At 35.7% G+C, this 27,165-nt stretch overlaps 4 protein-coding genes and 1 pseudogene across 4 annotated transcripts in view; 1 reads left to right on the forward strand and 4 right to left on the reverse strand.

Annotated features, from left to right (window-relative positions):
* Nucleotides 1-27,165, forward strand: part of p115 (General vesicular transport factor p115) — a 152,921-nt gene that overhangs the window by 104,726 nt on the left and 21,030 nt on the right. The window lies entirely within an intron of this gene.
* Nucleotides 3,975-8,509, reverse strand: LOC117991440 (uncharacterized). Its single transcript, XM_069505112.1, has 5 exons — nt 8,482-8,509; nt 7,670-7,729; nt 5,122-5,317; nt 4,799-5,016; nt 3,975-4,681 (listed from the first exon to the last, which is right to left on the reverse strand). Exons 1-5 carry the CDS (start codon nt 8,507-8,509, stop codon nt 3,975-3,977), a joined length of 1,209 nt encoding a protein of 402 aa, XP_069361213.1.
* LOC138403688 (odorant receptor 2a-like) lies at nt 13,153-18,733 on the reverse strand. Its single transcript, XM_069505113.1, has 4 exons — nt 18,436-18,733; nt 16,317-16,512; nt 15,244-15,461; nt 13,153-13,859 (listed from the first exon to the last, which is right to left on the reverse strand). Exons 1-4 carry the CDS (start codon nt 18,731-18,733, stop codon nt 13,153-13,155), a joined length of 1,419 nt encoding a protein of 472 aa, XP_069361214.1.
* On the reverse strand, nt 19,106-20,952 carry LOC117991441 (odorant receptor 30a-like; annotated as a pseudogene).
* LOC117991442 (odorant receptor 30a-like) lies at nt 25,380-27,156 on the reverse strand. The gene is made up of 3 exons (XM_069505114.1): nt 26,859-27,156; nt 26,393-26,610; nt 25,380-26,089 (listed from the first exon to the last, which is right to left on the reverse strand). Exons 1-3 carry the CDS (start codon nt 26,981-26,983, stop codon nt 25,380-25,382), a joined length of 1,053 nt encoding a protein of 350 aa, XP_069361215.1. The 5' UTR covers nt 26,984-27,156.

Raw genomic sequence — 27,165 nt, forward strand, 5'->3', positions numbered from 1 at the left:
GTGGCATACTTGCACCGCTTGCCGTTTTCCGCTATTTCTGGTGCGACTGCCGGTCTTGATACTATCTCCCTGATATGACACGGGGCCTATGTGTCAACGCACGTTGCGTCCCATATATTAGCACCCGTCCCCGTTCCCAGGGAACCAGCGTCAATCCATCAGGTCTTTTCATCCCAACTAATCCCTGCTGGCTCAATGAGAGCAGGAATGTTTATGGTGGCAAGGCCTTTTGATCGCATCGTTAAGAGAGCCATGCTTAAATAGCATACCAGAGCTCCTTTGGCAAGAGAGTCCGTGGATTCCAAATTTATCTTTTCCACACAGACAACTGTGCTGATGGCACAGTGGTATTCCCAATCAGACCTAGAGCCACACGAAAACTTTCGTTTTTATTGTGCTGAGATTTTAGGATGGCAAGGCATGAAGCCAATATCCAGATTTCTTTTCGATTAATGCTAGAAGCCTGGTATGATCTCTGCTTCTAAGATTTTGAAGCAAATTCGAATGTGTCAGTTGAACCATTGGCGAATCCCAAAGTTTTTGTACGTTCATTCGGGATGTCGACATTGGGATATCTGACCGTTCAACTCTCCGTGGCATAGATCAATGATACTGTTTTGATTTGAGAATTTGAGAACTAAGCCCTCTTATACTAAGCATAGAGGACAGAAAAGCCGGAAGAGCTACACTGGAAATGTTCCTCACGCCGATGCCATCGTACTTGACCGGTAAAGTAGCTTGTTTCAAGGAGTGCTCATCAAGAAAAAAAACCGCCCAAGTGCGAGTCAGACTCGCGCACTAAGGGTTCCGTATTACAATCGTATTTTATCGACATTTTGCATGATAAATCAAAAACTATTATACCTAAAAATTAATAAAAATCTGTTTTAGAATGTACAAGTGAAGCCCTTTCATATGATACCCCCCCTTGATATAGTTATCTTACTTCGAAAATTGAAAATACTAATTATTAATTCATGACCACAATTCAATTTATTTTGTGTGATGTGACAACAAATTCACGGTTTTCAGATTTTTCCCCTAAATTTCATGATTCTAGGTCAACGGGAAGTACCATGTTCTTGACAGACTGACGGACAGACAGACAGACAACAAAGTGATCCTATAAGGGTTCCATTTTTCCTTTTGAAGTACGGAAACCTAAAAAATAATACTATAAAAATTAGTAATCTTACTTTCATTTTTATAGATATTTATCGTCATTGTTCGCAACAAAAGAGCAACGTTTTCTATCATTGTTGGAAAGCTATCATTATCCAAACTAAATTTTCTAAGAGTTGCCCACATATTTTTAATTTTCATGTTAAATTCAGTTAAAGTGTCAGTAAGAAAACGAACAAGATTTGTTTGAGCCTTTTGGATAATAATTTACTAAATTAGAATATTAATCGACTGCTAATTCCGGTACTTTTCGAAAAAGATATAGGTACTTATTTGGTTTCTATTTAAATGAATGCTCCCAATACTCTTTTATATTTGTTACGTTTCCTTCCACTTCGTAGTTTGTGTATGTTCTAAATTGTATGTGTGGTACACTTTTTATTTTTGTTTGTTAACTGTCTAATCTACTGTGTCATTAGGTACAAATTAGGGACAAAAACTTGTTGATTCTTGGAACTCTTGTTGATTTTTAGGGTTCCGTACCTCAAAAGGAAAAACGGAAACCTTATAGTATCACTTTGTTGTCTGTCTGTCTGTCGGTCTGTCAAGAAACCGACAGGGTACTTCCCGTTGACCTAGGATCATAAAATTTGGCAGGTAGGTAGGTCTTATAGCGGACATTTGGTAAAAAATCTGAAAACCGTGAATTTGTGGTTACAGCATACAAAAAAAAAAAATTTTGGTCATGAACTAATAATTAGTATTTTAATTTTCGAAGTAAGATACCTATATCAAGTGGGGGTATCATATGAAAGGTCTTCAACTGTGCATTCTAAAACAGATTTTTATTTATTTTTATGCATCATAGTTTTGAATTATCGTGCAACATGTCGAAAAAATAAGACTATAATACGGAACCCTCGTTGAGCGAGCCTGACTCGCACTTGGCCGGTTTTTTTATGATTTTATGTCAGTCTGTTATTTATGATTCAAATATTATGTACCTATTTATTACTGTTATTATTTGCGTTATTTCATAATATTGTTGCTATCGTGTCAACAATCGATAGCAACAATAATACAAATATAAAACTAAATTAAGTCAATAGTCATCCTGAACCCATAGGAAATGTTTTTCTTGAAACAGGGCATTTAGCTACACAAAGCATGCATACATAAGCTTGTCTAGCATGTAATGTAATAATAGAGAGTAATAATTGTGTAATGTACAGTACGATTCAAACGTAAATGCGCCCCTGAAGTTTGCGCAAGACGTTGCGCAGAACATACATTTTGGGTATCCGAGGTCGCCCGAGGTAGCGGGGAGGGTAACAGCGCACGTCTCGCTCCTACATTCCCGCCAGTTCCTTGATGCGTCTCTCTCTTGCTATACGTGTTTGTTTGTACAGTCGAGTTGAGAAGTTACTTTGTTTAAGCTTGCTTAAGCTGACATGGAACCTATCGCCGCCCGTTAAGTGATTTAGTTCTCGAGTGTACAATGCGCAAGATCACAAAGCTAACTTCACGCAGACGCATTAAAGTTTGAATCGTACTTACTATACCTAGCGCAAAACCTTAGTGTTGAACTTACCTAATCCTCTTTTATATTTAGGTATGACTAATCCAAGGCTATAGAAATAACTTTCTGAACAATTTTCACTTTATAATAATAAAAATGACGAAGCTCTCGTATAATTAAGGTGCTTTAAGCAATTTTCGCGTCAGTCATGAAGTTTTGATGTGAAGTATTTAATGCGATCATAAAAGATACGTAGTGGAATACAAAAAATAATGGTAGAAACACATTTGCGGCACTACTATTAATAGCTGATCTGTACCTTTGTATGAGGTGGCGTTTGAATATATAATCTATCATTCAATTTGTTGGCACTTGGCAGTGCGCTTCTGGTAATGCTTTGTTTGATTTGTCTAGTTTCTAATAAAGTGCCAAATTCAATAGCCTGGAGACACTTTTCTAATAGTAGGGGAGCTCAAGAGGCTAAATAGGGATTTACTCGAGCGTTGTGGGGACCTATTGGGTTGTAAAGATTAGGTGCTAAAAAGAAAAAAAGGTTCCTTATATGATAGAAGGAGGCGCTCCAACTTAGGCTGCATCATCACGTGCCTCCAGGTCTAATTGCAGTTAAGCGCGAGTCCATAAAAAAATAGAAAATAGAATCAAAAATATTTATCTAGCGCATCAGATATTGAAAAGGGATGTTAAGTGAACCCTCAAGTAGCTCGTATTCAAAAGACTGACGATTTGGACGCCACCAAGTCATGGCTGATGTAACTCTCCCATTTCCTTATGTCACGCTCAAATTGTTAAATTATTGAAATGCACACTTTTCTGCATCTAATTAACTTAACTTGCCTCTGATGCGCTCGAGTGAATCCCAAAATCCCCGCTTGGGCTCCCCTACCGTTATTGTGTCATTTTAAATACCCATAATATCGTACTTAATTATAAAATACCTGCTATTTATTTGTTTGTTTGCCATTCAATCAAGTGTATCGGGGCAACGGATCAACGTGTTTTCATGCATGGATATAGTTAAAGACACAGTGACATATTTTCTATCCCAGGAAAACAAATGACTCCTGTGGAATGGCATTCGATTTTCACGACTTTGTTCTTGAATCACGCAACAACAGATTATAGGATTCACGTGACTTTTCGTATGAACAAAACCAAATTAAAGTAGCATATTATGCTACTTTTATTCCAGAATAAAACAGAGTTCCCATGGAATTTAAAAAACCTAAATATGGATGAAGTAACTGGCATCATTTGTTGAAGAAATAAACAAATGATAATGATAAAACAAAAGAAAACATTTTAAAGCGTTTTATTAAGACTGAATACTAGATTTCAAAGTAGTGTACGCTGAATAAGACGACTTCAATATCATCATTAAGCAACTAAAATTTAAATTCGCCATACCTCCAGCTGACAGCATCATAGTCTTTTGCGAAAGTAGGAGCATCAATAGAACAGTTTTTTGATTAGATGCATTAAAATTTTCCCACTCACAACTGTATATGGCATTTTCAAACTCGTGACACGCGTCTATTAACCGTTGTCCAGAAAGGCAGTCCATAAATATTTGAACAACGGTATACGGCACTTGCCGGTATGTATTTTCTAATCCTCCGAGCAATTCGGATATTATAGCAACAGTCATTATGCTGTATTCAACGGCCAAAGTGTCACTAAATTCGTTATTTAACTCTCGAAAAAGATGAATATTTGTAACGTGACAATATACGATAGTGTTTAAACGTTTTTGTATATAGTCATTGACAATTTTTTCTTTTAGAGATATTGCATGTATTTTATTATGTATTTTGTGCTTGATTTCATTATAGAAGTTTTGACTATCAACCCAAAGGATTTTTATTTCTTCACTTAACGCATACAGTTGCGCTTCATTGTAACCGACGATTACTATAACATAAACGGCTACATTTACCATTATGTATACACAAAAGCTTACACCAGTGGTGGTCAAGATAAATATTATTTCATAGTTAGGCGATTCCAGCACTGGTTCTAAACCTGTTGAAAAAATTAATATATTCGTTAAAATTGCTTAAATTTAAGTGTACGTCATGTGTATATCAGTTGTTGATTTTTCATGAATTGCTCGTAGTCAAATTAAATCACGTATTTTACCATAGGGGATGAAATATGCTTCAGCAGTATGACGGCCAGGCCTCAATAAAGGAATCAACAAATATATTAAAGCATTTGCTACAAGAAAAATCCAAATCACAAGAGCTCGTTTTTTGACAACACGTAGATTTTTCCGTAAATTTATTGCAAATCTTGTCCCTGGCGCAATCTGTGCATCGAATGCCAAAAACTTTTGAACAGTTTCTCGTATGTGGCTTCTGTTTTAATAGAAAGTATAAGTAGAATTAGTATTTTTATGTAGTTTCATAGACAACCCTTGTCGGGTTGAGGTAGGTTGACTTAAAACATTTGAATATACTTACACGTGTAGCATCATAAAGAAAAGTTTTGTGAAACAAGTCACACTGCAAGTGGTAAGTGATATGGAAACAGCGATCGCAATGAAGTCCTCAGTTATAGAATAGCGGATAAACACTAACCACACCATAGAGAAGATGTAAATATAGAAGTAGCACGCTCCAGAGACAATTGATATAACGCAGTAGACCCAAGGTATACCTTCGATTCACAAATCTAAGATTAATATTAAATAGTAGACATCATTATATCTTCTTTTTAATAATAATCTTAGTCTAAAAATTAATATTATGAAAATTAGTAATCTTACGTTCATTTTTATAGATATTTATCGTCATTGTTCGCAACAAAAGAGCAACGTTTTCTATCATTGTTGGAAAGCTATCATTATCCAAACTAAATTTTCTAAGAGTTGCCCACATATTTTTAAGTTTCATGTTAAATTCAGTTAAAATGTCAGTACGAAAACGATCAAGATTTGTTTTGAGCCTTTTGATTAATAATTAATTGACTAAATTAGAATATTAATCGACTGCTAATTCCGGTATTTTTCGAAAAAGATGTAGGTACTTATTTGGTTTCTATTTAAATGAATGTTCCCAATATTCTTTTATATTTGTTACATTTCCTTCCATTTCGTAGTTTGTGTATGTTCTAAATTGTATGTGTGGTACACTTTTTATTTCTGTTTGTTAACTGTCTAATCTACTGAGTCATTAGGTACAATTAGGGACAAAAACTTGTTGATTCTTGGAACTCTTGTTGATTTTTAGGGTTCCGTACCTCAAAAGGAAAAACTGAACCCTTATAGCATCACTTTGTTGTCTGTCTGTCTGTTTGTATGTCTGTCTGTCTGTCTGTCTGTACGTCCGTCTGTCTGTCAAGAAACCTACAGGGTACTTCCCGTTGACCAAGAATCATGAAATTTGGTAGGTAGGTGGGTCTTATAGCTGGTATTAAGGGAAAAATCTGAAAACCGTGAATTTGCGGTTACATCACACAAAAAAATAATTGTGGTCATAAACGAATAATTAGTATTTCATATGATACCCCAATTGGTATAGTAATCTTACTTTGAAAGTTGAAAATACTAATTAGTTAACAACACATTTTTTGTGATGTAACCACAAATTTACGGTTTTTGGATTTTTTCCTTAACTTGTGCTATAACATCTACCTATCTGCCAAATTTCATGGTTTTAGGTCAACAGGAAGCAGGACGTACAGACAGACAACAAAGTGATCCTATAAGGATTCCTTTTTCCTTTTGAGGTACCTACGGAACTCCAAAAAGTGTTTAAGTAGAAAATTTTCTTTGAATAGCTTTATTTTCTAGTACGGTATTAGTAGTAGTAGTAGTAGTAGTAGTAGTAGTAGTAGTAGTAGTAGTAGTAGTAGTAGTAGTAGTAGTGTTCTGCGTTGTATCCCACCAGTGGACATAGTTACGTGATTACTGCGAGAATCTTAGGCGAAACTGATCTTACGAGTAGGTGAAATGCTTGATTCATATTTTTACAGGGGACGGAAACAACTTCGACAACCTCCCTGGCGCAGTGGTGAACGCTGTGGTCTTAATAGTGGGAGGTCCCGGGTTCGATTCCTGGCAGGGGTTTGGAATTTTATAATTTCTAAATTTCTGGTCTGGTCTGGTGGGAGGCTTCGGCCGTGGCTAGTTACCACCCTACCGGCAAAGCCGTGCCGCCAAGCGATTTAGCGTTCCGGTACGATGCCGTGTAGAAACCAAAGGGGTATGGGTTTAATAAAAACTGCCATACCCTTCCAGGTTAGCCCGCTATCATCTTAGACTGCATCATCACTTACCACCAGGTGAGATTGCAGTCAAGGGCTAACTTGTATCTGAATAAAAAAAATGTATAAAAAAAATGGAAGATTCTTCAGTATTTTATTTATTCTGAATACTAGATTTTAAAGCAGTGTAAGCTGAATATGAAGATTTTAATATTATCATTAAGCATCTAAAATTCAAATTCGTCATTCCTCCAGCTGACAGCATTAGAGTCTTTTGCGAAATTAAGAACATCAATAAAATCGTCTTTTGATTAGACACATTGAAATTTTCCCACTCACAACTGTACAAGGAATTTTCAAGTTCATGGCAAGTGTCTATTAACCGTTGTCCAGAAAGGCAGTCCATAGATATTTGAACGATGGTATATGATACTTGTAGATATGTATTTTCTAATCCTCCGAGCAGTTCAGCTATCATAGCAATAACCATTACGCTGTATTGAATGGCCATTATATCACTAAATTGGTTACTTAATTCTTTAAAAAGATTTATATTTGTAACGTGATAATAGATAATATATTTTAGACGAACTCTAATGTATTCGTTTACAATTTTTTCTTTTAAGTATATTGCGTATGTTTTATAACGTATCTGGTGCTTTATTTTATTATAGAAGCTTTGACCATCATCCCAAAGATTTCTTATTTCTTCACTAATTGTATATATTTGCGCTTCGTTGTAACCGACCATTACCATAATATATACGGCTACATTAACCGTTGTATAGACGCCATAGGCTATACTTATGATGTTCAGGATATGTGCTATTTCATAGTTGGGCGATTCCTGCATAGGTTCTAAACCTGACAAAAAATATTTTTGTGTTAAATCTGCTCAAAATGAAAATTAGTGGTACAGTTTTAAAAGTTCATGGTTAAAGGGTCAAGTGGAATTTGTAAGAAGTTTTATAGTATTTAGTTAATATCTTCTTTGTTTCTTACCATAAGCAATGTATAAGTCCTCCGTAAAATGTCGGCCAGGTCTTAAAAATGGGATAATGCATTATATTGCAGCATTTGTTACGAGAAATATCCATATAATAAGAGCTCGTTTCTTAACTGTCCGTAGATTTTTTCGTAAGTTTATTGTGAATCTAGTCGCAGTTCTAAGCTGTGCATCAAATTTTAAGAATTTTTCAATAATTTCTCGTCCCTGGCTTCTATGTTAAGTAACAGAATTCATTAATTTTTTTGCATATTATCATTAAACTAAAGAATTCATTAATTTTTGGTCGACCTCAAACTGTAAAATATACTTACTCATGCAACTTCATAAAGAAAAATTTCAATATTGATGTGAGGCTGCAACAAGTAAGGGAAATGGCCACAGCCATCGCAATGAAGTTCTCAGTTATCGAATAGCGGACAAACACTAACCATACCAGACTGAAAACGTAAAAGTAGAAATAACAGGTGCCACCGACGATTAATGTAACGTAGTAGAACCAGGATGAACCTACGAAATTGATTAACATTGTGAATATAAACAAGAAGTATAACAACAAAGTGAGAGTAATGCTAAATTAGCATTGATTCGTGACAATCATTAGTCTCACCTTTTTCATCATTCTTGTAGATATTCATTGTCAGTGTTCTCAACAAAAGAGCGACGTTTTCTATGATCATCGGAAACTATCGGAAGACTATCTTCAGTCAAACTAAATGTTCAAAGAGTTGCCAAAATATCGTGAAGTTTCATGTTAATTGTCAATTAAAGTTTTTTTTTTTTTTTTTTTTTTTTTTTTTTTTTTTTCTTGTCATTATCTGCAATCAGTCGGGGGACTATAAGCAGATTTATTGTGCTGAATTTGTTATTGAGAAACGAGGGAGCCATTGGCCACTGCTCCCACGTCCATCAGATATCGAGCACATCAGCTCGTTTCAGTCTTTTTACTCTAGGGGCAGCTAGAAGTGAGTTGGCGAGTGGGTTTGGATGCTTGGCAAGGCGAACTTTGTGTTTTTTTTTTTTTTTTTTTTTTTTTTTTTTTTTTTTTTTTTTTTTGGAGTACTTGTTTATTTCCTCGGAAACAGTTGGCATATCCAGGTACTGGTGCAATTCATCGTTGCGTGTAAACCAGGGCGCACTAGTTATTGTCCTTAGTATGTTGTTTTGAACCCTTTGAATCCGCATGATGTTGGTCTTACAGCTTGTGCCCCACAACTGTATGCCATACAGCCAAATGGGTTTCAATATAGTGTCAGTGTTCTCAACAAAAGAGCGACGTTTTCTATGATCATCGGAAACTATCGGAAGACTATCTTCAGTCAAACTAAATGTTCAAAGAGTTGCCAAAATATCGTGAAGTTTCATGTTAATTGTCAATTAAAGTTATCCTGAAATAAAAATGGAGCTTTGATATTACAATACAATGATATAATTTGTTATGATAACAACAAAGAATTTGGATGTATACTACGTAGGATAATAATCATTATCAATGCCTCGCTGCGGTGGTCTCGATGAGGTTTTAGATTTAATTTAATTTATTTTAGTTTTAATTTAATGTTGTTTTTTTAGATTTAAGTTTATTAATAGTTTATTTGGTATCCATAGGTCATTATATTATAATTTAAAGTAATAATCATTATTGTGTTCGAAATTACCCGATTCGAATAAATGACAGCTGCTACTGTCAATGTGTATTATATTATATATTCTGTGGATCTACGTAGTTACGGTTGATTCTTTGAAGACCTTTATTTACGTAATCGATTTTTCATGACTGCTTTTTCAGTATCTGACTCAAATATTTATCTTAGCAAATTACACTTTTATTGTGCCACACTGTGCCGACCAAAGAGAATTTTTGTCAGTATGTCATCATGATCAACCCATCGCCGGCTCACTACAGAGCACGGATCTCCTCTCAGAGTTTAGAGTAGTTTAGTAGCTCAGAGTAGAGAGAGAGGCTTTTGGCCATAGTCACACATTTAGGGCCAGAATATGTAAAAGTTACCTTGGTAGTGCTGCTCCTCTTTAGAATTGTCATATCCTATAACAATGTGTTCAGAAAAGCTAACCTAGATGTTTTTCAACACTCCGCTTCATTATTTAAAAGCAAAATTAAAAACCACCTGATAAATCTTCTACTATAGAATATTTAAAAATTCATTTTGAAATAGTAGGGTACTATTGTTCGTCTTAATTGTAGTTTTTATTGTTAGTTGTAAGAATTATTGTACTTTTAACTTATTGAGTAATTAATTTAATTGTTATAGATTTTAGGTACGCAAAGAATGTGTTAGTTTAAGTTTAACTATTTAGAAGTTCTAGTTAAGCATGTTGAGTTAGCCTATAAGTGAGTATACATTGATAGTCCTAAGTTTATATAAGTCGTCATAATTAGTTTTCTTTGTATACCGTTGTTGGCTTCCTATTAAATAAAATAAAATAAAATAGTCTAGGAGAAGGCGGACGTCCTAACCACTAGGCTATCTGTTAGTGTGTAATGTAGTTGAAATGTATAGGAAAGTTTCAATAAAATGAAAATTAGATTTTTCTTTATATTTAACTAACGTGTATGTTTGCAAGCTAATGTAAATGAGTAAAAAGATTTGTTTAAATAATAATGATTTATACAAAAATAAGTTATTAAGTGCTTCATTAATTCTGAACGCTAGATTGCAAAGTCTAAAAAAGTGTAAGTCAAATTTTTTTCTAGTGAGGAGTGACATGAGTGTGGCAGCGCAGTGAAAACGGCGCAACATACTTTGGCAGAGTACCCAGCGTGAGCAGAGCCACGTGAAACACTCACGGTGTAGGGCCATGGTGAAAGCTACCTCATCTAGGCAGTGGAATCTTTCTGCGAGGAGGTGATGTCGCAGAAGGAGTCAGCGGAGTAGATGAGAGAGGATGACGCAGGCTCTCATCCCATTCGTCGGAGGAAGGTCGGGCACGGGCGTGCCGCTCTTGGTCACCACCTGTCCCCTTACGAAGAGCTTCCAGGTCACAGACACGGCCATTCTGTCAACCGATAGGTCCTCTAGTCAGTGTTTAGTTAGTTTGTGATAATAGCTGGATATAAAAATAGCCGCTCGAACAATTTTCATTTCGTAGTTATAGGTACTAACTTAATTTAATGCTTAAAGACACATTTTGCCCTCGTATAATTAAAACTCTTTGAACAATTTTCGTGTCAATCAGCAAGGTTCATTTAAAATGCCATCAGAATAACAAAATAGTATGTATTAAATAGGTAGTATATATATAGTGTATTAGGTAGGTACCTATGTGTTTGTATCAAGGTCAGGCCAAATCTGAAAATATTTGTAACTAGATGATGCCCGCGACTTCGTCCGCGTGGATTTAGGTTTTTAAAAATCCTGTGGGAACTCTTTAATTTTCCGGGATAAAAAGTAGCCTATGTCCTTCCCCAGGATGCAAGCTATCTCTGTACCAAATTTCATCAGAATCGGTTGAACGGTTGAACCGTGAAAAGCTAGCACACAGACAGACAGACAGACAGACAGACACACTTTCGCATTTATAATATTAGTATGGATTAGTATGGATTTCATTAAAATACTTCGTCCACGTGGATTTACCTTTCTTAATCATCCCGTAGGTACTCTTTAATTTTCCGGGATATAAAGTAGCCTTTGTCACTATACCCATGCAAAAAAATCATGCCGATCTGTTGCTCCGTTGCGACGTGATTGAAGGACAAACCAACAAACCAATAAACTAACAAACAATCACACTTTTCCGTTTCCAGCGTGAAAGCTATCTCTGACATAAAAAGATGATCGGAACTTCGTCAACATGGATCTAACTTTTGTCTAGAACGGTTATTTTTAAGAATACCACGGTTACTCTTTGAATCTGTAGGGCGATTGTCTAAAACCTGTATCAATCATTATTACAATCTCAATTGTTCTGATTGGCTGAATTTGTGCGATTCTTGTTGCAACAATGCATTGTGGCCAATAGTGAGCGAGCATTAACCAATCAGAGATGATTGCGATCGTGACATTGTAGCTGTCAAACAACTGCGGTAGGGCCACTGAAAAAACTGCATCCGTCACTGGTACAATGACAATCTATGATGGCAATATTGTTGTGGTTGGCTGAATTTATCGTTTCTTACCGCAACAATGCATTTTCAGCCAATAGTGAAAGAGTGTCAGGTCAGCTCAGCCAATTAGGGTGATAGCGTGTCACAAATTAGCTGTCAAAGTACAATACTACAAAGTACATCTATAACGCGTAAAATATAACACTCCTATAAGACTTGTCGCGCGCCATTTTAAGTTTTTGTTACAAATTTCATGTCAAAAGTACGATGTTAGTACTTCCTACCATACTTTTGACATGACAGTTAAAATGGTGCATGAGGAGTCATTTTTACGGAATATAATATGCATCTGAGAAATTACCGTCTGACATTTAGTGGCCAGCACTATCAATAACACAAATATGTCCAGCCCCCCAATTGTGTAAGAATAACCATTTCATCGCTATCGCAATCGTCAAGGAATTCTGCCCTTTGATTAGCTGTGAAAAAATGTAAACAGCGAATCAACCAATCAAAGGGCAGAATTCCTTGACGATTGCGATAGCGATGAAATGGTTATTCTTACGCAATCGGGGGGCAGATTTGCAACTAGCGTGGCCCCCTCAGTCCCTCTCGCTCAAGCCGATTTTCTTACTTGTGAAATGTCATTCCTTCTACACTTCACGTTGTTTGCCAAATACTCACGTACAAATACATTTTGGCAAACAAAAAAAAGTGGCCACGGTAATAAGGACAAAACATAATAATTTTGTCACGTAAGAGCTTAAATGCATTTAGGTATCTCGCTCTAACAGTAAGAGTCACAATAGGGCTACTTCTAATAGTCCTTGTTCTGAGATCAATAAGCAACTAAAAAAATTCATTACGCATGACACACATCGTTGATGCTATCAGCTGGTGCTGGTAGGCGCATATCGGTTGCTCGTAGCTCGTAGTGTGTTTCTGGTCATACCTCTGTACGATTCGACTCAACAAGCATGACGTTTTGTCTGATACTAAAGCAGCCTTGAGATCATCTACATCATAAACATCAACCCATCGCCGTCTAACTACTGAGCACGGGTCTCCTCTAAGAATGAGAAGGGTTTGGTCATAGTCTACTACGCCGCACTCGCCAAGTGCGGATTGGCAGACCCGTAATAGTAGCCTTGAGAGGCTTAATTTAGGTACAGAAAAATTAAAACAAAAGAAATATTCGTAGTTAAGTATTTATTAGTCTTGAATACTAGATTTCAAAGTAGTGTACACTGAATATGTTGATTTCAATATATCCATTAAGAAACTAAAATTCAAATCTGCCATACCACCAGCCGACAGCATGAGAGTCTTTTGAGATATTAAGAGCATCAATAAAATTGTTTTTTTATCGGACACATTGAAATTTTCCCATTCACAACTGTATATTTCATTTTCGAGTTCTTGGCAAGCGTCTATTAACCGTTGTCCAGAAAGACAGTCTATAGATATTTGAACGAGGGTATATGGCATGGCTATATATGTATTTTCTAATCCACCGAGTAGTTGAGCTAGTAAAGCGATAACCATTATGCTGTATTCAACAACAAGTTTATCACTCAATCGGTTGTTTAATTCTTCGAAAAGTTTAATATTTGTAGCATGATTATGAACAATAGTTTTTAGACGAGTTCGTATGTACTTGTTCACAATTTTTTCTTTGAAGTGTATAGCATACCTTTTATTTCGTATCTGGTGTTTCATTGTATTGTAGAAGTTTTGACTGTCGTCCCAAAGGTTTCTCAATTCTTCACTAATTGTAAATAGTTGCGCTTCATTGTAACCGACCATTACCGTAACATATACGGCCACATTAATCGTTATGTATACACTATACGCTACGCACATGTTGTTCAGTATGTGTGCTATTTCATAGTTAGGAGATTCCAGCATAGGTTCTAAACCTGACAAAAAAATCAATCGTACTTATAGCTTTTTAATTTTACGAAGTTCATAAAACTTTTCGTGTAATCAACTAGCTTAGTCTCAAGACTTCGTTCAGTTCGAGGATTTTCAAATACAAAGATCGGTATTTCTCTAAATTCTATAAGTATTAATTGAGTTAGTAGAAACGTTATAAAGAATGCAAAATTTCAAGTTTGTAGACCCAGCGGTTCTGCTATTTATTTGCTATTGCTGTATTTAAGCTGCATGTCAGTCAGTCTCATGTATAGGTACAACGTAAGTTCCGGTTGAATGATTGGTTATTCAGTTATCTTCTATATGTAAAAATGAATCGCTAAATGTGTTGCTGATCGCAAATCTCGAGAACAGCTGAACCGATTTCGATAATTCTTTTTTATAATATTCCTTGAAGTACGAGGATGGTTATTACGGAGAGAATTTTTTTTTAAAATTGCCTCGACTGTTAGGCGGTATGAAGTTCGCCGGGGCAGCTAATTGGTAATAAAGTTTGATCATCAAAATCAACATGATGTATTTATTTCATGTAGGACAACTAGTGTCTCATGTGCTACGTGATACGTCTGCGTGTCGTGGTAGAAATACCACAAGTTTGGAATGAGAAGAGTTGGAAAGACACTCAGCAGCTAGGTACTTCTCTAAAATCATTAAAAATTACAATATGTAACACGACACTAGACCATCTTGTGGGCAACTGAAAGCTCACGCAATTGCTTACATGCAACTTTGTCACTAAGGAATTCATCAATTTAGTGTAATAGCCTCGACTACACAATATTACCAGTATTTTTTTTAAAGAATATTAGCCAAGTTTATTATATTGACTAATATTCCCCTTTCCACTCCAAGTTAGCGTGAAGCCTGTGCTAGGAATAGGTACGACAATAGTGCAACGGGTGGGGTTTGAACCGGCGACCTTTCGGATTTCAGTCCGCTCCTTTAACCGTTGAGCTATCGAGGCTCTGAATTTAATAGTTATTGAATAGTGTGTTTTACACAATGTTTATATTTGTATTTGTGTAATGACAAATCTAAAAATTATTCAAAAACCATATTATAAAACATCAATATAAAGTGGATTGCACTACCCACTCAGTTCTCATACCCGTCATTCAACTGGACCGTGCGGATAAGAAACCATATTCAATGTACTCTGTGAAGAAACTGAGGATAGAAAAATGTACGTCCGTTGTATTTTCTTTTAGATGTTAAATCTTTGTATTGAAAAAACCTATTACAATAAAACTTGAAGCTAAACTAACTTAAAGCTTATCTAATTGCTGTACAAATCATGCCCGCGTGGAATGGTGTCAAGAATACTGGTTGTATACCAGCGTTGGACAGCCAGGCTGAAATCTTTCTTACCATAGACTATGTATGAATCCGCCGTAAAATGGCGACCAGGCGTTACAAAAGGCATAATGCAATATATTGCTCCATTTGCCGCGAGAAATATCCACACGATAAGAGCTCGTTTCTTAACTATCCGAAGGTGTTTTCGTAAGTTTATTGCACATCTAGTTTCAGTTACAAACTGTGCATCAAATGACAAAAACTTTTCAACAATTTCTCGTATGTGGCTTCTGTGTTAAAAGAAAGCATTAGTTATTAGTAATATATTTGCAATTCAAATACCTTGGGCATTTGTTAACCGAGGACCTAAGAGATGATGATGATATAGAAAGGGAACGCAGGGCGTTGTCAGGCCGAGTGAATATGGTGGCCCGCAGGTTTGCCCGATGTACAGATGCTGTGAAAGTGACACTGTTCAAAGCATACTGTGCATCCTTATACTCGGCAAGCCTGTGGTTTCAGTACACGCAAAGGGTTTATAATGCGCTGCGAGTCCAATATAATAATGCGTTCAGGATTTTGATGCGGCAACCTCGGTTCTGTAGTGCATTGGCTACGTTTACCGAGGCGTGGACCTACAGACGAAGAATCAGCTTGTTATTAATTACAAAAAAACACTTGGCGGCTGCTGGACTATATGTAGTAGTTGTGTTTTTGACTTAAGGTGGTTTGATACATCCAGCTGCGAAAATTCAAATTTTAGTTAGTTTTTCGAAAATAGTAGACTAATCATACATCGAAGGCTTATGGTAATACTAATGAGTTTTGCGGGCAAAACATTTATATGCATCTACATGCTTTTCCATAAAAACTTTGGTCAAAAATACTCATTTACTTCATATTTGTGCAAATCTGGGAAAATTCAAAAAATTATCTTTCAGGAGCAAATATGAAGTAAATGAGTATTTTTGAACAAAGTTTTTATGAAAAAAACATGTAGATGCCCGCAAAACTCATTACCATAAGCCTTCGATGTATGATTAGTCAACTATTTCCGAAAAACTACCTAAAATTTGAATTTTCGCGGCCGGATGTATCAAACCACCTTAATGACTTTTCACTCTACGTGGACAAAGTATACTTACTCATGTAACTTCATAAATAAAAATTTCGATACAGATGTGAGACTGCCAGCGGTAATGGATATGGCCACAGCCATCGCACTGAAGTCCTCAGTTATCGAATAGCGGACAAACAATAACCAAAACAAGCTGAAGACGTAAAAGTAGAAGTAGCAGGCGCCAATGACGATTGGTATAACGTAGTAGAACCAGGGGGAATCTATGAAATTGATAAACATTGTGAAACTACAAAGTAAAGCCTGACCAAAATATAAAAAAAACTTGCTCTGGGGGCGCCACCAGTATAATGGTCTAAGGTCACCGCGTCACTAAGCATACAGTGCGACAAGGCTACCTTGGCGCGTGGTGAAAATCGGAACTAATTTCGCCGTCAAGTGTCCCCTTTGTTCTTGTTTGAATATTCTAACCCTTTGTTCTCCAACAACGCCCCCCTGTCAATGTCATTCAAGTGCTAAGAGAGCCTTGTCGCACTGTATGGTCTTGTATAAATTAGTTCCACGGGTGTTCCGCAATATGGCGAGGTATTTTATTTTTCTGGTCAGCCTTTAAAATGATACTTAGGTAGGTAATTAGTAAAAATTCAAAATTCATATTCCTTACTTCCATACTAATATTATAAATGTGACAAGGTGTCTGTCTGTCTGTTTGCTAGGTTTTCATAAATTTGGTACAGAGTTATGGCATAGGCTACTTTTGGTCCAGGGAATTCTTTGATTTTGACGGGATTACAAGAACCTAAAGATTGGTAGAGAGAGAGAAGGCTTGCATTCTAAAGATAGACCCAAAAGTAGAAGAGTTTCTATGGGATTTTAAAAGCCTAAATCAATGCGATATCATCTACATACTTAACAATAATTGACTAACTTCTATCATCATTTTTGTTGATGTTAATTGTCATTGCCCTCAACAAAAAAGCGACGTTTTCTATTATCATCGGAAAACTATTTTCAGCCAAGCTGAATTTTCGAAGAGTTGCCCACATGTCTTTAAGTTTCATGTTTAATGGTGGCAAAATGTTATCCTGTACAACCTTAGACCTGTTAACTATTATTATTATGTATATCAAATATAGGTATACTTAATAAGAAATTATTAGAATATTATTAAATAATAATTATCGTCTTGCGTGGTGAAAATAAAAGCAAACACGTTTGTTCGAGAGTAAGCCGTAATTTAAATGAAAAAAAAAACAGAAATGCAAGTATATAATAATCAGTCAGTGAATGCAACACAATAATAAGTGTCAGTATAAGTCTGTGTTACACAGAGAACTCAGGATTAGGTTGCAGGTACACTGAGACTTCCACTACCTTTTATTTAAAAGATGAAAAAAATTAATACTTGCAATTTAATTTTGATATTTATCTTAAGTTTAAAATTATTAGGAAATACTTACATCCTCTAATGTGTGTGGACCATTTTATCAATTTTCCAATTTTTGTGTTGATTTTAAAGTTACGAGCCTTCTGGGCGTACGTAAATAAAAAAAATTAGGAGTGTGAAAAATCTAAAACAATTTAACATTAGACATAAAATAAAATAAATAAGCCATTTATTTCCAAAAAATATACATTACAATTATTGTCTAAGTAGGTGCATTATTAAATTATTTCATTGTCTAGTTTGTAAGATCTATATAAATTGCTTATGTCATTACTTCAATTACATTTATACAAAGTTGTTAAATTATTTATTAAAATGAAATTAAGCAATTTCAGAAAAGACGAAAACAAGCGACAAAATAACAAAAAAATATATTTAATTATTCTAGTATTTAATTCGTGTAATTCATATAACATTAGGTAATGTCTTTCTATTCAATTTATATTGCATTATTATTACTTTCATTAATAGTATTAATTATCAAAAAATATTAAAACATGTAACATAATATTATTATTTAAAACAAACCTTATTAGCACGAATATAAAGAATATATATAAAAGGATAGGATATTATTTAGATCTTTTCTCTTCCTCTCCAACTAAGCGTCAGGCTTGTGCTAGGAGTAGGTACGACAATAGGAGTAGGTGCAACGGGCGGGGTTTGAACCGTCGACCTTTCGGTTTTCAGTCCACTCCTTTACCGGTTGAGCTATTGAGGCTCTTTATATTTTGGGTACCCATCTTTGGGTGTAGGCCTCCTCCATCCTGCTCCACTGCGGTCTCTCCGTGGCGAGTCTCGTCCATGTCGGTCCTGCTACATCCTCGATGTCGTCCCTCCAGCGAGCGCGCAGTCGCCCACGCGGCCTTCACACTCCATCGACCGTCTCTAGCCCGAGCCACATGGCCCGCCCATCTCCGTTTAAGTTTACATGCAAGCTCCGCAGCGTCAATAACCTGTGTTCTTTTTCGAATATCCAGGTTTCTCTGGCGGTCGCTTAATTTTATGCACAACATACTTCTTTCAACATTAGACATACTCAGTTTATTTATTTATTATTACATTGCAAACATACATTTAGTATTTTTTTCTCCAAACACTTTTTTCCTAAACTCTATTCATGCGCTTGATTTCGGTGAAAATCAAAGTGCCTCTCACATTTCTCATACAAATGTCAGGTGAAAAGCAAACAGGTTACCACGTGCGCCAGCAATTTCGGTCGAGCGTCACCTTAAGAGCGATCACGCACTCATCCGATCCAAATCCGTGAAAATACCGATATAAAAATATCTACGTCATATGTCATAACATATAAATAGTATTCCCATACAAATAGTTCTGACAACTTCAGAAAGTATTTTTAAACAGAAAACAATGGAAAACTCTCAGAACTGAAATATTCTTAAGTATTAATACTTAACACTAGATTCTAAAGTCGTGTAAGTTGAATATGACGACTTCAATATTGTCATTAAGCAAGTAAAATTTAAATTCGCCACCCCACCAGCTGATAGTATCAAAGTCTTTTGCGAAATTAAGAGCATGATCAGAATAGTTTTTTGATTAGAAGCATTAAAATTTTCCCATTCACAACTGTATATGGCATTTTCAAATCCATGACACGCATCTATTAGTCGTTGTCCAGAAAGGCAGTTTATAAATATTTGTACGAAGACAAATGGCAATTGTAGATATGTATTTTCTAATCCTCCAAGCAAAACTGTTATAATAGCAAAAACCATTATGCTGTATTCGACGACCAAAGTTTTACTAATTTCGTTATTAAATTCTTGGAAAAGATGAATGTTTGTAGAATGATAATGCACAATAGTGCTTAGACGTTTTCGTATATAGTCATTTTCAATCTTTTCTTTTAGATATATTGCGTGTACTTTATTATGTATTTTGTGCTTAACTTCATTATAGAAGTTTTGAGTATCATCCCAAAGGATTTTTAATTCTTCACTTAAGGTATGAAGTTGCGCTTCATTGTAACCGACGATTACTATAACGTAAACGGCTACATTTACCATTACGTATACACAAAAGCCTGAACTAATGATGAACACGATGTATTCTATTTCATAGTTAGGCGACTCCAGCATAGGTTCTAAACCTGCAGAACATAAAGACATTTGCTAAAAATACTACAAATCAAAGTGGAAATAGCACAGTTAATTTCTGTAGTTGAGTAGGTAACTTGGTTTTAATTCAATCTTTTTCCAATATAAAAGTGATTCTTTATTCACATAATGTGTATACAAAAGATGATATTATAACAGTTGGCATATTAAATTATAGTTAAATTGAGAGTATAATCAATGGAATGGAGTTTAAACAATATGGGAATTAGCTCTGGTGCGCTCTTCAGCGCTTCCCATCTGGAAACGTAGTTTGGTTCTCATTTAAATATTAACCAATCAAATTCAATGAAATTTTATAGACACGTTCTGGAAACAAATATCTGTGATAGTTGTTTGCCAGATTTCTGTAAAAAATGTGTAAGTAGTTTTAAAGCTCCACGGGTTTGATAGTTGATGTTTATTCTTCTTTGTCCTCGCCTTATCCCGTTACGCGGGGCGGCTTTCCTTATCATGCGGCGCCATGTAGAGCGTGTGTTCGCGTCTTCGTCATTGAGACCGAGGCGTTTCATGTCCCTTTGGACATTTGTCATCCAGGTAGTTTCCATGCTACAAGAAAGAGGGGTAGGGGAAGACCCCTACCCCTCTTTCTTGTAGCATGGAAAGGCACTTTTTCACCACATAATCGCTGGGCCTACGCATTACGTGCCCGTACCATCTGAGCCTCGACTGATAGTTGATGTTTATATATCAAATAATATACAAATCTTTGAGCCGAAGTGACTTTGAAATTACTTACACTTTTTACGGAAATCTGTAAAACTCAGACAGACACAGAAATATTTTCTAGAAGCTGTCTACAAAATTTCATTGGTTAATATCCAAATACACCGTCCAAATAGGAACCAAGCTACGTTTGTGTGGAAAGGGTTGGGGAGCGCGCTAGAGTTATTTCTCTAAAGATAATGTTTATAGTCAAATAAATTACCCTAGAGGATGTATACATCTTCAGCCAAATGACGGCCAGGCCTTAATAAAGGAATCAACATGTATATTACATAATTTGCTATAAGACATATCCAAATAACAACAGCTCGTTTCTTGACAACGCGTAGGTTTCTTCGTAAATTTATTGCGAATCTTGTTTCTGGCATAATCTGTGCGTCAAATATTAAATACTTTTGAACAATTTCTTGTATGTGGTCTCTGTGTTAATAGAAAGTTTAAAATTAGTAGTTGTACATCATTTCATAGTCTATCATTTCTGGTTGATGTAGGTTAACTTAAAAACCGGTCTAGTCACGGAACAGAAAAAACAGTTTTTTCTGTTCCGTGGGTCTAGTGCAAGTCGCACTCGCATTCGAAGGTTTCCATAATAACTACCATCGTGCAAGAAATAATACTTCAATTTTATTGTGACCACAAACTCAAGGTTTTCGGATTCTTCCATTTACTTGTGCTATAAGGCTACATCACTTTCCATCATGCGTGATTGTGGTTTTTTTGCCTATAGTAAAAAAAGGCATTGGTACTTACCAAATTTCACGATTCTAGGTTAACGGAAAGTACCCTATAAATTTTGATTTCCCCTTACGGGTCTTGACATATAAACAGACAGACAACAATGTGATCCTATAAGGGTTCCTTTTTCTCTGGAGATATGGAAACCTGAAAATACTTGAATATACTTACACGTGTAGCAGCATAAATAGAAGTTTTGTAATGCAAGTGTGGCTGCCAGCGGCAAGTGATATAACAATAGTAATCGCAATGAAGTTCTCAGTTATTGAATAGCGGACAAAGATTAACCACACCAGAGAGAAGATGAAAACGTAGAAGTAGCATATTCCAGCGACAATCGTTATAACCCAGTAGAGCCAAGATGTACCTTTGATAAACATAACATACCTTTGAATATAGGATATTTATTCATGAATAGTAGACAGCATGTCTTCTTTTCAAGAGTTAAATTAGTGAATAATATTAACAAATAAAATTAGTCTTACGTTCATTTTTGTAGATATTTACAGTCATTGTTCGTAACAAAAGAGCAATGTTTTCTATAATTGTCGGAAAACTAGCGTCATCCAAACTAAATTTTCGAAGAATTGCCCACATATTTTCAATTTTGAAGATCGATTCAGCTAAAATGTAAGAATCTAAGACAAAAAATGAGATTAATTTTTAGTTCTGTTGGTTAGTCGACAAAATAGTAATATTAATCTGTTGCTACTTCGTCCTAGTCTTATTCAGAAATATTTAAGTAGGTATTTAGCTTCTTTCGTGAGTGTTCTTTTGTATTTTTTACGTTTCCTTCTAAAGTTTGTTGTTTGTGTGTGTAATGTGGGGAATAATAAAAGTTAATCGTGAAGGTCATAGGTTGTTATAGAAACAAGGAGTCTCAATTTGATTTAAGGGGAATAAAGGGAGAGATTGAGAGAGCGATAGAGAGTAATATAGAAGATCATGTAATACGCTGGTAAAAAATGCAAAACCAATGTCAGTAATAACATGTCTATTGTCTATACTCTATGTAAAATACCCCAATGGAATCCTGCTTTACAATAAAGCCAAGGGAAAGGAGAGATGAGTCGAATATTTCCTGAAGCTTCTTAATACTACACAACATCTCGACTCGTCGTCTGACGAGATGCTTATGCGTCTTCACCGTATGAAGCAGTTGTTCTCGACGGTCAACGGTCCAATGAAAATTGTAATGCTTACATGGCGTGTACTTTTTCATTGAAATTTTCAACCGCATTCTGAACACCCCGAAAATTCCAGACCCTTGAAGATTGAGCATTATTATTCCTGCGTGTAAGGTTAAAGAGAATGTACAGAACTTTGCTAATTACCGCGGTATTAAACTAATGTTTAATGAAACTTTTTAAGCGCACTATCGAATCGAGGCGATTGTGCTGTCCATTCCAACTTGTCTGCGGTGCGATGGATTCCATCTTTGCTCTCACACAGTCTCCATGAAGAGACACAAAAGGAAAGAAACTAAATTTTACATCTCGTATTTTTGGATTTACAAAATGTCTTTGATTGTGTGCCTCGAAGGGTCTGAGATGAGCACTGAGATCCAAAGGCGCACTTGAACTCTATATTGATATCATCAGAGGTAATGTACCTGAATTCCTTAGTCTATCGATAGGACCGTAGTTGTATACTTTCGCACTTACAATTGGTGTCCACCAAGGTTGGTATTTGAGTCCCTTTCAATTTAACGTGTTGCTTGATACCATAACTGGAAAGAATACAGGAGTCACCACCTTGCCTTCTTATATATTTGGATGATATCACACTAATTAATATAGATAGACAGGGTAGCTGTTTTTTTTTTTGGGTGAACCTTAATTCTTACTATGGAAAAGCTTAATGTGGCCATAGGTTTTTACAGCAGTTACAGCTACTAAGTGGCTTAATGTGGGAAGACGTGGCGGCATATTGTAACACGGATTCGGAGAGTATCCTGTTTAGTGGAAAGTGTATATATCGTGCAGAATGCTTCAGTACGTTGGATTTGTCCTGCATGCTTATCGACCAAATGGCAGGTGTCCTATGGTGATGTGATGTGATGAGGATGCCACTTACATAATTTTGACCCACGAAGTTTTTTTCTATGTTTGGGCGTTGTTCTTTGTGTGCTAAGTTTTTTAGTCCTGCTGTAATTCGTATGAGTTATGAAAAAAGAGACAAGAAATTTGTTTTGGTCAGAAGAATATAAACGGGCGTTCACAGAAGTAACTTGACCTTTTCTGTTTATCTTAGTGCAGTACGATCCTCGCCAGCTGCTTATTGTAATATTCTGTGGAGTACAGATGCCGTCTTCTCTTACCCAAGTCAGACGCAGGACTGCGGGAGACCTATTAGCAAATGCATCGACAGTAAAATGACGTATTAAAAATACATGGTCCGCCATGTATTTTTAATACGTCATTTTATTAGCAAGGCCTACTAATTTTCTGTTAATAATGGTATCGATGAGGATGTGGACGGATTATCAAGGTTACCGGCAATTTAAATACAAATGAGCTAAGAAAGGATAATCTAAGTAGCCTCAGCATTAGCAGCCAGTCGGATTCTTTGTATAATACTTATAGTAATTGAACCTTGGACCATCTAGATTTGGTGTAACAGACGACGGTAAGACATTTCCTTTTTTTTTTGCTTAAAACTACTCAGCTTTATGCTTTATATATATTACCAGATGCGTCATTTTGCGTTCACTGTGTTCACTTTTTAATCCTACTTAATATTATAAATGTGAATGTTTGGATGATTCTTACTCAATCACGCAAAAACTACTGGACGGATTTGGCTGAAATTTAGAATGGAGATAGATTAATACATTGGCTACTTTTTATCCCGGAAAATCAAAGGGGTCCCGCGGGATTTTTATTAATTTATTTATTTCCACACAAAAAAAAACCACTTACAATATTGGTTTCTTCGTGCTCGTAAGCGCTTGGTGGCTTGTCTGAGCACTGCACATTCCTCTGCCGTTAGTACTTAGTCTGATATTCTAGGTAAGTATTGTGCATATTATGAACATAATGTAGGTAGTTTTAAAATAAAATATGTACGCGTAAAAAAGTTACAATTTCTGCATACGAGTTGGAACTCGCCACGCCAAACTGCACCATGCCACACAGCGCCGATCTCGATAAAATGACTTGACGGTATATAGCGATAAAAGTCATTCTCCCGAGACCAACGCAATGCGGCCCGGCTCACTTCGGCATAGCTCGGTCCAATATACTGGATAACGCGTATACAGGCTGCTCCAATTTGACAGAAAATTTTATTATTTCATATTTAATAAATAATTTTTAATTTTGAAAAACGTAAATCCACGCGGACGAAGTCGCGGACATCAGCAAGTAATTAAATAAACTATTTTGCACTACTTCTCAAAAAACGGAAATATTCGTGGTAAGTACTTCTAGTTCTAGTATTTTCTATGTGAATTGATTTTTTTAAAGTTTTCTCTGCTGAGCCATACCGTATAATTAGGGACAAAAAGTGGTCGATTCGTCGAACTCTTTTTATATTACTTTGGTTTAATATTTTTAAAAACGCATACTTGCGCTCCTAAAAATACACGACAATTCTGACACGATATGAACAATGTTACAAGTAAAAAATAAAATTCATTAATGTTATGACCCTGATTTCGTGATTACTGCGGGAATCTTAGACATGACACACGGAATTTATGTTTGTGCCTGGTTTGTTTATTAAGTGTTAGTTCAGATGCTGGCCCTGGCCTCCTATTCGGGGGGTCGGTAGTTCGAGCCCAGGCACGCACCTATAACATTTCGGAGAATGTGTGTTTTAAACGATCAAATATCATTTGCTAATAACGTTGAAGGAAAACATCTTGAGGAAAGGATCCCTAAGAGTTCTCCATAGTGTTCTCAAATGGTGTTTGAAGTCTGACAATCCACACTTGGCCAGTGTGGTGGACTATTACCAAACTCTTTTCATTCTGAGAGGAGATTCATGCTCTGCCTGGGTTGATGAAGATTACGATGATGATGATGATTGTTTATTAAGAAGAGAAAAAGAAATATAGAACATATTTTTCAGTGTTTTATTAATTCTGAATGCTAGATTTCAAAGTAGTGTAAGCTGAATATGAAGACTTCAATATTATCATTAAGCAACTAAAATTCAAATTCGTCATTCCACCAGCTGACAGCATAAGAGTCTTTTGCGAAATCAAGAGCATCAATAAAATGGTTTTTTGATTGGACACATTGAAATTTTCCCATTCACAACTGTACAAGGAATTTTCAAGTTCATGGCAAGCGTCTATTAACCGTTGTCCAGAAAGACAGTCCATAGATATTTGAACGAGGGTATACGGCACTTGTAGATATGTGTTTTCTAATCCTCCGAGTAGTTCAGCTATTATAGCAATAACCATTATGCTGTATTCAATAGCGAGTATATCACTTAATTGGCAACTCATTTCTTTGAAAAGATTAACATTTGTAACGTGATAATGTATTAGTGTTTTCAGACGAATTCGTATGTATTCGTTTACAATTTTTTCTCTTATGTTTATGGCGTATATTTTATTATATTGTATCTGGTGCTTTATTTTCTTGTAGAAATTTTGACTATCATCCCAAAGGTTTTTTAACTCTTCACTTATTGCATAGAATTGTGCTTCATTGTAACCGAGGATTACTATAACGTACACGGCTACATTTACCATTACGCATACTCCATATGTTATACCTATTGTTGTCAAGGTACTTGCTATTTCATAGTTCGGCGATTCCACCATTGGCTCTAAACCTGTTAAACAAAAATATGTATTTAATATAATAAGAATATTTGTACACGAGGATGACGAAAAGTGGCTGGATGAGGAAGAGTGTGGTAGTGTTCAAGTTATGGACTTTCTACCTCATACATCTACCTTAGTGCTGATGAAGTTATTTGAAAATTGGTGAAATACAGCTTTTATTTTATATAAAAGTAAATAAACGTTTTTTCTTTCTTTATTTTCACAGTTTTATAAATAAACGTCTTTTCTTTCTTCTGCTTTATTTATTGGAGATACTTATTTTTATAATGGCAAAATATAATCTCTCTTACCATAGATGATGTATAAATCCTGTGTAAAATGTCGGCCAGGTCTTAAAAAGGGAATCATCATATATATTGCACAGTTTGATAATAGAAAAACCCATATAAAAAGAGCTCGTTTCTTGACCAATCGTAAATTTTTTCGTAAGTTTATTGCAAATCTAGTTTTTTGCACAATTTGTGCATCAAATGTTAAAAAATTTTCAACAATCTCTTGTATGTGGTTTCTGTGATAATAGAAAGTATAAATTAGTATTTTTGCTTCCCTTTACTTCCTACCCATGCAGAATCGGTTTGATTAACATCATCATCATCATCATCAACATAGACGTCCACTGCTGGACATAGGTCCTAGGGACTTCCACACGCCACGGTCTTGCGCCGCCTGAATCCAGCGGCTCCCTGCGACTCGTCTGATGTCGTCCGTACACCTAGTGGAGACCTAATTAACGAAATGAATAGTTAGAATACTTACACGTTATACTTCATAAAAAGAATTTTGGTAACTGAAGTGACACTGCAAGTGGTGAGTGATATGGCCACAGTCATCGCAATGAAGTTCTCAGGTATCGTATAGCGGAAGAACACTAACCAAAACATAGAGAAGATGTAAACGTAGGAATAGCAAAAACAGCCGACGATTGATGTGAAGTAGTAGAACCAGGATATATCTATGAAAACGATAGTTACATTGTGAAAATGAAAGATAGTGAATCTTGAAGTGAAGGAAATAGGATAAATGCAATGGGAAATTGTTGTTAAATTAATAAAATATTGGGAGA

This window comes from Maniola hyperantus, chromosome 19 (assembly GCF_902806685.2).
Source record: "Maniola hyperantus chromosome 19, iAphHyp1.2, whole genome shotgun sequence".
Lineage (NCBI taxonomy): Eukaryota > Metazoa > Arthropoda > Insecta > Lepidoptera > Nymphalidae > Maniola > Maniola hyperantus.